The following is a 15,720-nucleotide window of genomic DNA, read 5'->3' as shown; positions in this document are numbered from 1 at the left end:
TTTGCAGTCCTCAAGATAGTTCAGTGAATATACTAAAAAAATTGTATTGATTATCAGTATTAAATTGGCCTTTTATGACAGTGCTGCTCCCAACATTCAGGCTTGAATGGCAATAGCTGGATGCTATTGTCAAAGTTAACATTAGCTTCCCTAGTACAAGCTGTACAAAGTGCAAACTACATTTTTCTAGTATGTTACCTGTAGGTAAGTGTAAATGTCTGTGATATTGCAGATAAGTGCATTTAAATTCAGGACAATATCTTTTTTCAATCAGAACCAGGATTAGGTTTACTATCCCGGACATATGTTGTGAAATTTGTTAACTTTGCGACAGCAGTAAAATGCAATCCATGATAAATATAGAGAAAAAGAATTACAGTAAGTATATATGTGTATATGTGTTATAAGTAGGGCAAAAACAGAAATGAGAAAGTAGTGAGGTAGTGTTTATGGGTTCAACGTCCATTTTCAAATTGGATGGCAGACGGGAAGAAGCTGTTCCTGATTTTGCTGAGTGTGTGCCTTCAGGCTTCTGTACCTCCTTCCTGACGGTAAGAAGAAGAAGAAGGTATATCACGGGTGGTTGAGGTCCTTAGTGATGGATGCCACCTTTCTGAGGCACCACTCCTTGAAGATGTATTGCATACTACAGAGGCCTGTACCAATGATGGATGGAACTGACTAATTTTACAACTCTTGGTAGCTTTTGTCGATCGAAGTATTGAAATGTGTGCAACTAATGGCATCCAAGTGAAAGTTTTTTTCAATTTTATTCTATTTTCTGCCTCTTAGTTTTTAAATTTGTCAAGTGCCAAATTACTTTTAAGAGATTTAGAGTAGGAATTCTGTACTAGATGGGCCAAAGTAAGAGATTACTTTGGCCCATCTTTCTAGCTTCATTAACTTTAGCTGACTGTTGTCGTGATAGAGAATTAATCTTGTCTTGGTAAAACTTGTCCTAACCCTGAGAGCTAAGTGTTAAGAGAAAGAATCCTTTGGTATAAAAATACAATGTGTTGAGAGTTCTTTGCCATTGGAAACTTCTGGTTACTCTGCTGTTATACTTCATTTTACACAATACCTGAAAAGCTATATTTTTATTTTAGCTACTCTTGATGGAGATATAATGGATGAATTTATATCATCAGATGGTAAGATTATTTTATTGATTACTGCCATGAAATTGGCTTTCATGTTTAAAGACCATTATAAACTTCAGCAAATAATATTCTCCAAATTCCATTTTTGATTACTCAGCATCATAAAACACCAAAAAGATCTGTAATTTTTAATTGTAACAGTTAAATGAAATCCACTCTGTTGTTAGTAAGATGTAATTTTTTAATCAGTGTACTTGGCAAGGGGAAGTCAGAATGACACTCATTGAACAAAAATATGAGAACACAAAATCATGGCACAGCTTCAACTTGTTACATTCAAGGAAACCATGAGGATTTATCAGATATATATAATTATTCAGTTCCCTTTCAAATCCAAACTTACGGTGAGGACCTCATTTGTTCAACCTCTACATACCAAAATAGTCCAGATCATGAAATACAAACAATTCCCAAATACAGGGAAAGAACTGGGGAATGTGACTAACTAGTTCGGTATTGAAAAGAGCTAGAGCTGATTGACTGATTTGCCTTGTGAGAAAAGGTTGGACCAGTTATGCTGCCATACATTTGAAATGTATAAGGTGCTGAGGGGTCTTGATGTAATGTGAAGATGATGGTTTATCTTGTGGGAGAATCTAGAACCAAGGATCACTTTTCAGAAAATAAGAGCTTAATCATTTAAACCACAGATTAAATGGGATTTTTTTTTCTAAGGCTCTTTCTGAAAGAGTAGTGGGAGCAGAATCTTTGGAAGAATTTTTAAGGGAATGGTAGATTGATTCTTCGTAAAAGGAATGAAAAGTAGGGAAGCAAGAATGTATAAATTACAGTCAAATCAGACGTAATCTTATTTAATAGTGGAACAGGCTCGTGGACAAGATGGCCTACTTTTGCTCATAAATCTTATGTTTGTATGAATGGATCAGTGTGACCTTCACCCTTAGGGGATCCCCACTGCTATACATAGAAACATAGAAAATAGGTGCAGGAGTAGGCCATTCGGCCCTTTGAGCCTGCACCACCATTCAGTATGATCATGGCTGACAATCCAACTCAGAACCCTGTACCAGCCTTCCTCCCATACCCCCTGATCCCTTTAGCCACAAGGGCCATATCTAACGCCTTCATTTTAGTAGCCATCACTGTAAAGAGGGATGGATCCTCAGGGACATGGATTATCCTCCTACTTCAGTGGCTGCAAGCAACAATGCATTCTCCAAACTCAAAAGCTGAGCAGAGATGTCGTTGGAGTTACAGTATAACTCAACTTCTAATCAACCTTCAATAATTTTTTCACTGTTTAATATTTACAACCTGCATTCCTTTCAAAGGGGGAGCAGTAGCATCTAAGCAAATTAAGCCAGCTGGGTGTAATAGAAATTGGGAATTACGAGGTCCAGCTCAAATACATCAGAAATGCTCAATCTGTCTGCACAATCTGTGTATATCCATGAGACTCGGAAATTAATATTGGCCATGTGGGCAAATAATTTTTAGGATTCTGCAACAGAAATACTCCAGATTGAAAGAAATAAAGTAAAAAATTCTTAATATGTTGGAGTTATTTACAACAGGTGACTTACGTTTGGAACTGTCTTTTAAACATTGGTTTTCCCCCAATAATGAGCTCTGTTTTTCTGACAGTGTTTCCTCTCCTTCGACTTTCTCCTCCACCAGCTGATGAATACAGTTTCAACCTGGATGAAAATGAAGGTGTCTGTGATCTTTTTGATGTGCAGATTTTGAATTGTCGATTTTAACCGACGTCACACACAGTCTAAGATGTCAAATCTACCTCTAGACCACCAGTCATCCTTCAGAAACTACATTATCCATTTTGCGAAGTTCTGTATAGCATTTTCAAGACGAAAAGTTTAAGGTTCCTGAAATTGTGTCCTTTTATATGTTTAAGTCTTATATGGACATTTTTATACAGTGGTTCAGTTTGTTTTATAACACTGCCAGGTGGCACACAATAGAATCTCTTACAATTGAATGTGATACTGCCAAGGAATAGTGTCCTTAATGTTATTACAAAAGTATTTGCTTCACAAATGACTTTTCAACTACCCTTTTAAATAGGGTGCAGAAAGAAGTGAATTTTTTTTTCATACACTGCACACTTTAAGTGCCTTTTGATTCTTGCACTTTAGGAGCGATTTTTGTTTTGTAATAATGGACAGGGAAACCTGCTTTATTTTAGAATTGAAATAAGTAGTCTCCTAATATGCTGTTAGTTGACCACAGGCTGTGTTTTCTCTTTAAGACCTTAGACCAATCTCACTATACTTCTATTAATCCAGCGCATTTTTAGATCAGAGGAGGAGTATGTTTTAGGGAAAGATATTTGGAAACTGAATGTGCCCAAAAGATCTAACACTAACCATCTGGAATGTTTTTCATTCCCACAACTTACACTAAACTCTACTGGTGAGTAGGATTCACGTCAATATGATTACAGTAATCAGTGATTGGATTATAACAAATATGGAATAAATAGATTTGTGTTTTGGTAGCTTATTACTAATTATGCAAATAACTTCAAATTTGGCCTGTCTCCTCCAGCCTTTGAGTTGGATTTGTGAAATAACTTTGATAACTAGTTGATCTAAAGTGATTGTTTGGGCTTAACTACATTTTGCAAAATGTTTACATTTGCATTTTGTATATGGATAAAGTTGTCCATTGCAGTGCCTACAACGTAGAATTACAAGCAGGGAAGTTCTTTGTATTACTCAGTATTTTATTGACCAAAGTTGTGTTCTTTTTTCAAATAAAAGATACAAAAGATAAAACTTTCATTCTCTGCTTTTGGAATCCAAGTCCATCTTTAGAAAGAATCACAGTGGTGCACAGGATTGCCATTGTCACTGGTATCACACAGTGGACAAGAATTTTAGTATTTCAGCTCCATGATATGGTCCAGATAAGTTAAAATCATTTGTCATAGCTGATACGTTTACAATGTTTTAACTTTCATTTTGCTTCTAATGTCAATTATAATGCACATAAGTTCCTTTTAAAATGATGGATAGTTCATTTGTCTCATTCTCTGTCAAATCAAAATAGCCCTCAAATATAGTCCAGTGATATTCTGCCCTGCTTGCGGTTTTCTATTTAAGTCATAGAACACTGCAGCACAGAAATGGGCCCTTTGATCCATCTAGTCCGTACTGAACATTTAGTCTGCCTAGTTCCATAGCCCTGCATTCCACTCCCCTCCATGTACCTAGCCGAATTTCTCTTAAATGTTGAACTCGAAGCTGAATCCACCACTTCTGTTGGCAGCTCATTCCACACTCTCGCTGTTCTCTGAGTGAAGAAATTCCCTTAAACTTTTCACCTTTCACCCTTAACCCATGACCTCTAGTTCTAGTCTCACATAACCTCAGTGGAAAAAGTCTGCATACATTTACCCTATCTGTACTCCTCATAATTGTGTATAGCTCTATCAAATCTCCCCTTACTTTTCTAAACTCCACGGAATAAAGTCCTAACCTATTCAACCTCTCCTTTTAATTCAGATTCTCATGTCCTGGCAACATCCTTGTAAATTTTCTGTGCATTCTCAATTTTGTTGATATGTTTCCTGTAGGTAGGTGAGCAGAAATGGACACAACACTCCAAATTATGCCTCACCAATATCTTGTATAACTTCAGCATATCATCCCAACTCCTGTCCAAAGTACTTTGATCAATGAAGGACAATGTACCAAAAGCTTTTTTTAACAACCCTATCTACTTCTGACACCACTTTCAAGGAATTATGGATCTGTATTTCAAGATCCCTCTGTTCTACCATATTCTTTCCGTGTCTTACTGCTCACTATGTGTACTATCTTGGATTGTTCTCCCAAAGTCCAACACCTCTCTGACACAGCTAGGTGAATAGTTTAGCTCATGGGGGAGCTGCGGAGCAGACTCGATGGGCCGAATGGCCTACTTCTGCTCCTTTGTCTTGTGATCTCACACTTATCTGCATTAAGTTCCATTTGCCATTTTTCAGCCCGCTTTTCTAGCTAGTCCCCACTGCAAGCTTTGACAGGCTTTCTCGCTGTCCATTATGCTTCCCAATCCTGGTGCCATCCACAAACTTCGTGATACATTATCATCCAGGTTGTTGATAGAGATGACAAATAATGGGCCCAGCACCAAACCCTGCAGTACTCCACTTGTCACAGGCCACCAGTCAGAGAGCCTGCCATCTCTTACCACTCTGGCTTTTACCCCAAAGTCAACATCTAATCTACTGCCTCATCCTGAATGCCAAGTGACTGAACCTTCACCAACCTCCCATGTAGGACCGTGTCAAAAGCCTTGCTAAAGTCCATGTAGGCAACTTCTATTGCCCTTCCTTCATCAACTTTCCTGGTAATTTCCTCAAAAATCTCTCTAAGGTTTGATTAGATACAACCTGCCATGCTGACTATCACTGATCGATCCCTGTCTATCCAAATACTTATATATCCGCTTCCTTAGAATACCTCCGAATAACTTATCCACTACTGATGTCAGGCTTACCGGTCTATAATTTCCCAGCTTATTTTCAGAGCCTTTCATAAACAACAGAACAACATTAGCTATCCTTCAATCCTTCAGCACCTTACCCGTTGCTAAGGATGTTGTAGGATCTCTGCTAGGGCCTCTTCAGTTTCTACACTAGCCTCTCACAGTGTCTGAGGGAAACACCTTGTGATTTATCCACCCTATTTTGCCTCAAGCCAGCAAACACCTCCTCTATAATCTGATTAGTCAAAACCTTTGGTCTAAGTTCTAAAATATTTGGACATACAACTGTAAGGATGATCTAAAAACAGTATGAGGAAGCAAATAATTATGGAGGCACTTAACCATGAAGTTTAAAACCTGGACAATTGGAAGCGAGAAACTAATGTCATCTACAGCTATTAATCAGTAAAAAGTAGTGGTATTTAAACTTGCCATTCTATAACACCTCAATTTATAAAGGTAATATCTACCTGTATTATTCAGATTTTAGAATAATTTACAGTGAGACTTCCAAGAATAGACTTTGATATATTACACAAAAGAGTAACTGATCTTGAAATTACGTGAACTAAGGCACAATAACATCACATTGATTCCAGAGACTGAATTGTAAATTCAGAAGTTGGTGTACAGCAATATCGGTAACTTCCAACTGAATAGTAAGATTGGGACAGAAATGTGTCCCATTAAATTAAGACTTATAAATATGTGTTGACCCAAAACTAGAATTATGGTGACTGAAGCCGTAGATGTCACAGGGAAGGGGAGGGATGAAGAGAAAGTGTGTAAGAGCTCCAGGTCAGGATGCAGAAATCAATGCAGTATTATAGATTATATTAATGAGCATATGGGTCAGAAGAAGATGGGCAGAAGGGTTCCAGACTAGGTGAAGTTATAGCATGAAGAACAACAGAAGATACCAAAAATAGCAGGTCAGATGACATCTTTGGAGAGATGAACAACAGGTGACTTCTGAAACATTAAAAAGTGATGACTGAAACATAATTTATTTTTCTCATAACAGATGCTGTCTGACGTGCAGAGTATTTCCAGCATTTTTGTTTCAGATTTCATCTGCACAATTTTGCTCTGAGGATGACAAACTGGACAGGGGAGTTATTGGAATAACTGAGTCCGGAGGTAAGAAAGGACATTAACATTTTCTGAGTGGCTTGTATGCTGGAGATAATTGCCTGCTTGAGTCACCCACGGTACTGAGGGTTATGTATAACAATGAGTATCTAAACTGGAATAATTTTCCACTGAAATGTAATTGATATCACAATATGGGAATTGTTTTAGGAAGATTAATTTCGAAATTCAAATTGAATTGTGCAGTGTTTAACCACTGGGTGGCACAATAGACTTTAAAAATTACGTGTCTGAAAGGAATCTACTTTTATTCACTCATGTGTCATGGACATTACTGGCACATATTTTAATAATTACTGACAATATTTTTAATATACCTATTTGAAAGGGAGATTTTTAAATATGTGTTGACTAATTATTATGGTGAAAATATCTAAAACTCCTACCTGGTACCAAGATTCATCAAGTAATCTGAACACGGAAGATCTAATTCATTGGTAATTTAGAACATTGTTACAAGTTTTAGGTGGACTTATTAATGTAAAGCATTCCATTATATCAGTTAAAGTCTTGTTTTATTAGTCAACTAAGTATTTACCAGTATAAAAGAAAAATGGAACTAAAAATTATTGGCTCAAGTCAAATGTTTATTTCCTTAAATTGTTTTGGAAAAAAAAACTAAATGCAAACATGCTAGATAAGTAAGCAAATTATATGGTTTAACATTTAAAACCACACTCTTGAAACATAAAACATACAAAATGTGTAATGATAACACTATCTTATGTGAACTTTCGATAACACACATTGAATAGATGCAAATATTCCCTTACTTAAACTTCTTCCATTATTTAACCTGACAAAATACTTCATACATTGTACATGCTACTTCATCTCTATCATTGATGGCACAGAAAGAATTCTTCATTGTCAGTTCTGAATGAGCAGATTTGCTTCGGTCAGATAAGTACTTTTCTCTGACCATTCAACCTTGACATCGAACACTACTTTGCTCTTCCCTGCCTTTTTGCTGCAACTAAAGTTGGAAACATTGGTTCTTCTCTTGGAATATCTCTGAATTTGAACCAGCTAGCTGTCAGCTAAAGGGTACAAAATAAGTGGGGGCAAGATCAATCTCTCTATTTAATATGCAATAATCTTATACATGTTTAACATTACTGTTTAAATGCTAAACCTATATCTAGCACAAGTTATGGCATGTTTAAAATCCTCCCATCAGGAAGTGAAAAGGGTGCAGTTTAACCTTCAGACTGCAAGGCAACTTCCAAGGCTCCATCAGTCAATTTCAGAAGAATTCAGCACCTATACAATGCCAATAAAACAAATTTTATAACCACACTATAATCTTAATCATAGTACTCAAAACCATTACAGGCAGAACAGCCACTAAACTTTCTCTACTGCTCTCAATGTAAAAGGATGTTATAAAAAGTAAATGTGGGTGATCTGCACTGTAGATTGTAATAAATATTATAAGTCAAAGCAGCAAAATTGGAAGATTTATTTCAGACTAAAGTTCAGAATCAGGTTTATTATGTCTGACATATGTTGTGAAATTTATTATAAATTACAGTAAGAAATGGTAAAAGGTTCCATGAAAAGATGCTTCTGCGGATTAGATATCACATTAAATTGGTTTTCAATTCTGTTTACACAAATATTACTTTGAGGTTGATTTATGAAATACTAAATAAACATTAACAATTAGGATGTGTTGTTCTGAGCCCTACCATTAAGAAGCACTACTTAATGTAGAGTCGATAAAAACTGATCAATATTGTAAAAGTTACCACCTAACTTTAAAATAGAGGAAATTTCCCTTAGGATATTTCTTTTCATATTGTGTTAAAACAAGTTAAAAACAATTAATAACAACAATGTTGAGTGAACAAGTTTAGAAATACAATCCACACAGAAAAGATTCATTTCTTGAAGGAATGAAAAGTAAATAAGCACAATATTTGACCTTACATTATAAGGGTGTGGTTTCAATATCACCTCTACCAAACTGTGTAAAGATATGATAGCACTATCTAATTTGTACTTTTAAGAGTACTAAATATGTAAACAACCCCTTCAGTAGATATTTTTCCAGACAGCTAACTGCTTAATATTTTTGAGATCTATCAATTGTGAAATAGCAATGTCCAGTTATGTGTACAAGTCAAACTTGAGGTTGCCTGTCAAATATGACTCATTTCCACTCCAGTTCTGTGGGTCCAGAGGTACTGTATATAACATTGAGGTAAAGAATAGTAAGAATTATTTCCCATGGTAGAGACATCAAAATCAAGAGGGCATAAAGTGAAAGGAAGGAGGATAAATGGGATCTGAAAGTTCTTTTTTAGATTAGATTAGATTAGATTGAACTTTATTGTCATTGTGCCGAGTACAGATACAAAGCCAATGAAATGTAATTAGCATCTAACCAGAAGTGCAAAAGAATAGTATTATTTAGAAAATAACTGCAAATAAAAAATAAGTGCTACAGCATACAAATATAAAAGTACTGAGACAGTCCAATATGAGTACAATACTGCTTAGCACTGTGATGTGAGGTTCGGGGAGTGGAGGCTCCTGTAGCGCCTACCGGATGGGAGGAGAGTAAGAAGTCCATGGTTAGGGTGAGATGCATCGTTGATAATGCTTTTCGCCCTGCCCAGGCAGCGTTTATGGTAGATGTTCTCAATGGTGGGCAATTGGGTGCCGATAATCCACTGGGCCGTTTTCACCACCCACTGGAGTGCTTTGCGGTCCGATTGCCATACCACAATGAGATGCAGTTGGTGAGTATGCTCTCCATAGTACAGCAGTAAAAACCCGTCAGTATCCTGGGACAAAGGTGAGCTCTCTTGATGCTCCGCAGGAAATAAAGGTGCTGTTGTGCCTTTTTGATCAGGATGGAGGAGTTCAGGGACCAAGTGAGATCATCGGAAATGTGGACACCAAGAAATTTGAAGCTTGATACACGCTCCACTACAGCTCTGTTGATGTAGATGAGGACATGCGTGTCGCTCTTAGCATGCCTGAAGTGCACAATAATCTCCTTGGTCTTTGGGTGTTAAGGGCCAGGTGATTATCGGCACACCACGCGGCTAGGTGCTGGACCTCATCCCTGTAGGCCGTCTTATCATCCCCTCTGATCAGGCCAACCACCGTGGTGTCGTCTGCGAACTTGATTATGGAATTAGAACTATGTACAGGAACGCAGTCATAGGTGAAAAGGGAGTACAGAAGAGGGCTCGGCACACAGCCTTGAGGCACGCCGGTATTCAGGGTGAGAATGGAGGAGGAGAGGTTGTCTAATTTCACATATTGGGGTCTGTTAGTCAGAAAGTCCAAGTGCCAATTGCAGAGGGATAAGCAGATACCAAGCTGGCGAAGTTTGGTGATCAGCTTGGAGGGGATCACAGTATTGAATGCCGAACTAAAGTCAATGAACAGCATTCTGACGTAAGAGTTGGGGCTGTCCGGGTGGGTCAGGGCAGAATGAAGTGCCATGGAGATGGCATCCTCTGTAGACATGTTGGTGCGATGGGAAAATTGATGGGGATCCAGAGTAGTAGGCAGACAGGATTTCAGATGTGATAGAACCAGTCTCTCAAAGCACTTTGCAGTGATGGGGGTGAGTGCAACTGGGCGGAAGTCATTCAGGCCCGTAGCAGTGGAATGCTTTGGCACTGGCACGATGGTGGCGATCTTGAAGCTTGTGGGGACAACTGCCTGGGCCAGGGACAGATTGAAAATGTCCGTGAAGACCCTGACCAACTGCCCTGCACAGACTCTGAGCACACGGCCAGGTATTCCATCCGGACCAGCTGCCTTCCATACATTCACCCTGCTCAGGGTGGCGTATACATTGGAGGTGGAAAGTGAAAGAGGCAGTTCACGAGGTGGGAGATCCGCTTTGAGGGTGACCTCCTTGTCCTCTCGGTCAAAGTGGGCGTAGAAGTAATTGAGCTCATCAGGGAGGGAAGCAGAGCTGGAAGGGGGCACAGTACTAGGTGGTTTGAAGTCTGTAATGACCTGTATGACATGCCACATGCGCCCAGGGGTCTGAGGAGTTGAAATGCTCCTCAATCCTCTGTTTGTATATATGTTTAGCCTGAGAGATTCTCCTCCTCAGGTTGGCCCTGGCTGAGCTGTAAGCCTCCTGGTCTCCAGACCTGAAGGCTGAATCTCTAGCTTTGAGCAGGAGGTGAACTTCTCTTCATCCATGGTTTCTCATTGGGGAAAACTTTTATTTGTTTTTGTGATGTCACTGTATCTACACACTTGTTGATTTGCTCAAGGACAGAGTTGGTATAAAAATCAATGTTAATCTGAGAGTCTGTGGTGGTATGGGCAGCAAACGTGCTCCAGTCTGTGTGCTGGAATTGGTGCTGAAGAGCAGAGTCAGCACTCTCCAGCCAGATCTTAATAGTCTTCATTGTGGGTTTCACACGTTTAATGACCGGGCTATACTTGGGAAGCAGAAACAATGAAAGATGGTTGGACTGTCCCAGATGGGGGAGGGTAGTGGCTTTGTAAGCATCAGCCACATTTGTGTAGACACGATCTAAGGTTTTATTACCCCTTGTGGTGCGTGATACATTTTGGTAAAATCTTGGAGGCACAGTACATGGGTTACAATGATTAAAGTCCCCAGTGACAATAAAGGCTCTGCGTGGATACAATGTCTGCAGCTTGCTAATAGCGGCACTGAGGTCTTTCATGGCTACTTTAGCATTAGCATTCAGTGGCACATAAACTGCGTAAAAATGCAGTTTACATGCAATGATGCATGTAAACTCCCGTGGCTGATAAAAAGGTCTGCACTTAATAATCAGGTATTCCAGATCAGCAGAGCAATAAGTGTCAGCAATGGTAGAGTTAGTGCACCATGATCGATTCACGTAGGTGCATAAACCACCTCATCTACTTTCACCTGTTGCTGTTGCAGCTCTGAAGACCATGTGCCCTTCCAGTTCCACCACGTTGTTTGGGACATCACTGTTTAGCCACGTCTCCGTAAAAAACATGACGTTGCAATCCATAAGCCTTCTTTGTGTGAGGGTCTAAGTCCTTAGTTCATCCAGCTTGTTTGTCAGAGACCGAACATCGGCAAGGAAGATGCTAGGTAGCGCTGGCTATTGTGGATTTAGCCTTAGCCTAGCACGCAGACCTCCACGCTTCCCCCATCTTTATTACGGTCTCGACGCCGGCACCGGGCCCTTCCGGTCGGAGTGAGTTGCATGCAGGTCCACGGTGTCCTTACTAACTCCGGAGGTAGTTGATTGAAGTTGAATGGATAGTCCAAAACTGTGTTTGGTGCATCGGTAGTTAATGACCAAAAGTGACTGTTTGCTGTAAGTGTAGTTCGCATAGCCGAATTGGCGAACACGTACATGTACTAACAGAGTAGTGAGGTTGGGGATGGCATTAAACAGGAAATTAGAAATGCGTGCATTTCTAAGGAACAGCAGTAATAATGGGTGACTTCAATCTACATATAGATTGGATGAACCAAATTAGTAAGGGTGCTGAGGAAGAGGATTTCTTGGAATGTATGCGGGATGGTTTTCTGAACCAACATATCGAGGAACCAACTAGAGAGCAGGTCATTCTAGACTGGGTATTGAGCAATGAAGAAGGGTTAGTTAGCAATCTTGTCGTGCGAGGCCCCTTGGGGAAGAATGACCATAATACGGTGGAATTCTTCATTAAGATGGAGAGTGATATAGTTAATTCAGAAACAAAGGTTCTAAACTTAAAGAAGGGTAACTTTGAAGGTATGAGACTTGAATTAGCTAAGATAGACTGGCAAATGATACTTAAAGGGTTGACGGTGGATATGCAATGGCAAGCATTTAAAGATCGCATAGATGAACTACAACAATTGTTCATCCCAGTTTGGCAAAAGAATAAACCAGGGAAGGTAGTGCACCCATGGCTGACAAGGGAAATTAGGGATAGTAACAATTTCAAAGAAGAAACATACAAATTAGCCAGAAAATGCGGCACACCTGAGGACAGGGAGAAATTCAAAGTCCAGCAGAGGAGGACAAAGGGCTTAATTAGGAAAGGGAAAGAAAGATTATGAGAGAAAGCTGGCAGGGAACATAAAAACTGGCTGTAAAAGCTTTTATAGATATGTGAAAAGAAAAAGATTGGTTAAGACAAATGTAGGTCCCTTACAGTCAGAAACAGCTGAATTGATCATGGGGAACAAGGACATGGCAGACCAGTTGAATAACTACTTTGGTTCTGTCTTCACTAACGAGGACATAAATAATCTTCCGGAAATAGTAGGGGATCGAGGGGATAGTGAAATGGAGGAACTGAGGGAAATACATGTCAGTAGGGAAGTGGTGTTAGGTAAATTGAAGGGATTAAAGGCAGATAATTCCCCAGGGCCAGATGGTCTGCATCCCAGAGTGCTTAAGAAAGTAGCCCAAGAAAGAATGGATGCATTAGTGATAATTTTTCAAGACTCTTTAGATTCTGGATTAGTTCCTAAGGATTAAAAGGTGATTAATGTAACCCCGCTGTTTAAAAAAGGAGGGAGAGAGCAACCCGGGAATTATAGACCGGTTGGCCTGACATCGGTGGTGGGGAAGATGCTAGAGGCAGTTATCAAAGATGTGATAACAGCACATTTGGAAAGCGGTGAAATCATCGGACAAAGTCAGCATGGATTTGTGACAGGAAAATCATCTTTGACGAATCTTAAAGAATTTTTTGAGGATGTAACTATTGGAGTGGATAGGGGAGAACCAGTGGATGTGGTATATTTGGATTTTCAAAAGGCTTTTGACAAGGTCCCACACGGGAGATTAGTGTGCAAACTTAAAGCACACGGTATTGGGAATATGGTATTGATGTGGATAGAGAATTGGTTGGCAGACAGGAAGCAAAGAGTGGGAATAAACGGGACCTTTTCAGAATGGCGGGCAGTGACTGGTGGGGTACCGCAAGGCTCAGTGCTGGGACCCCAGTTGTTTACAATATATATTAATAATTCAGACGAGGGAATTAAATGCAGCATCTCCAAGTTTGTGGATGACACAAAGCTGGGCGGCAGTGTTAGCTGTTAGGAGGATGCTAAGAGGATGCAGGGTGACTTGGATAGGTTGGGTGAGTGGGCAAATTCATGGCAGATGCAATTTAATTTGGATAAATGTGAGGTTATCCACTTTGGTGGGAAGAACAGGAAAACAGATTATTATCTGAATGGTGGCCAATTAGGAAAAGGGGAGGTGCAACAAAACCTGGGTGTCATTGTACACCAGTCATTGAAAGTGGGCATGCAGGTACAGCAGGCAGTGAAAAAGGCGAATGGTATGTTGGCATTTATAGCGAGAGGATTCAAGTACAGGAGCAGGGAGGTTCTACTGCAGTTGTACAAGGCCTTGGTGAGACCACACCTGGAGTATTGTGTGCAATTTTGGTCCCCTTATCTGAGGAAAGACATTCTTGCCATGGAGGGAGTACAAAGAAGGTTCACCAGATTGATTCCTGGGATGGCAGGACTTTCATATGATGAAAGACTGGATTGACTAGGCTATACTCGCTGGAATTTAGAAGATTGAGGGGGGATCTTACTGAAATGTATAAAATTCTGAAGGAATTGGACAGGCTAGATGCAGGAAGATTGTTCCCGATGTTGGGGAAGTCCAGAACGAGGGGTCACAGTTTAAGGATAAAGGGGAAGCCTTTTAGGACTGAGATGAGGAAAAACTTCTTCACACAGAGAGTGCTGAATCTGTGGAATTCTCTGGTATAGGAAACAGTTGAGGCCAGTTCATTGGCTATATTTAAGAGGGAGTTAGATATGACCCTTGTGACTAAAGGGATCAGGGGGTATGGAGAGAAAGCAGGTACAAGGTTCTGAGTTGGATGATCAGCCATGATCATACTGAAGGTGGTTCAGGCTCGAAGGGCTGAATGGCCTACTCCTGCACCTATTTTCTATGTTTCTATAAACAAGCAGATAAATTAACACTTTTTCGAAATCCGGTAAGACACTGAGCCTCGCAATACACATGCACTGCCGCCATTTATACACAGAATTGCAAGAATTCTTCGCTGGGAATTCGGTGGAATCAGATACAATCACTATCTTTAGGGTATTTAGACAGGCATTTGAACAGGCAGAGCACAATAATATTATAGACAATAGGTGCAGGAGTAGGCCATTCGGCCCTTCGAGCCAGCACCGCCATTCACTGTGATCATGGCTGATCATCCACCATCAGTATCCAGTTCCTGCCTTATCCCCATAACCTTTGATTCCGCTATCTTTAAGAGCTCTATCCATCTTTCTTGAAAGCATCCAGAAACTTGGCCTCCACAGCCTTCTGGGGCAGAGCATTCCATATATCCGCCACTCTCTGGGTGAAAAAGTTTTTCCTCAGCTCCGTTCTAAATGGCCTACCCCTAATTCTTAAACCGTGGCCTCTGTTTCTGGACTCACCCATCAGTGGGAACATGCTTCCTACCTGCAGCGTGTCCAATCCCTTAATAATCTTATATGTTTCAATAAGATCCCCTCTTAGCCTTCTAAATTCCCGAGTATACAAGCCCAGTCGCTCCAATCTTTCGACATATGACAGTCCCGCCATCAATATTGACCTAATACCAGCAAATCTAAGTACTGTAGATAAAACTTCCATGGTCTCAGGAGACTAACAGATGCCTATTCTATTCATGAGTAGGTATACATTATATGTATGTACTTGGAATGTATATTTGATCTCTACAAATGTACAATCAAATACTTACATCACAAGGGGAAACCTGGAAGCTTGATAGATAGTTGCCCAAATTTTGGATGTACACATGCTGTAAGTTATATTTCATGCTACTGGTTCTCAGTACTAAGAGTGGTTGTGAGCGTGTGTGACCAAAAGGCTACCTTGACTGGAACCTATTTGGTGACAGGAGCCCAGGTTCATCAAAATCACAAGAGATTCTGCAGATGCTGGAAATCCAGAGT

At 39.9% G+C, this 15,720-nt stretch overlaps 1 protein-coding gene across 2 annotated transcripts in view; it reads left to right on the top strand.

Annotated features, from left to right (window-relative positions):
* Positions 1 to 15,720, top strand: part of LOC134353642 (transcription factor E2F5-like) — a 61,857-nt gene that overhangs the window by 22,829 nt on the left and 23,308 nt on the right. The window contains exons 8-9 of one of the 2 annotated variants that reach the window (XM_063061809.1): positions 1,107 to 1,151; positions 2,799 to 6,770. In XM_063061809.1, coding sequence (XP_062917879.1) covers positions 1,107 to 1,151; positions 2,799 to 2,881 — 128 coding nt within the window. In that variant the 3' untranslated portion in view covers positions 2,882 to 6,770. Of the gene's footprint in view, positions 1 to 1,106; positions 1,152 to 2,765; positions 6,771 to 15,720 lie in introns of both variants that reach the window. The other variant, XM_063061805.1, reaches the window with a different exon arrangement.

Source organism: Mobula hypostoma, chromosome 1 (assembly GCF_963921235.1).
Source record: "Mobula hypostoma chromosome 1, sMobHyp1.1, whole genome shotgun sequence".
In the NCBI taxonomy this organism is placed as follows: domain Eukaryota; kingdom Metazoa; phylum Chordata; class Chondrichthyes; order Myliobatiformes; family Myliobatidae; genus Mobula; species Mobula hypostoma.
The sequence above is the reverse complement of the archived record's forward strand: the minus strand, read 5'-3'. Positions and strand labels throughout refer to the sequence as shown.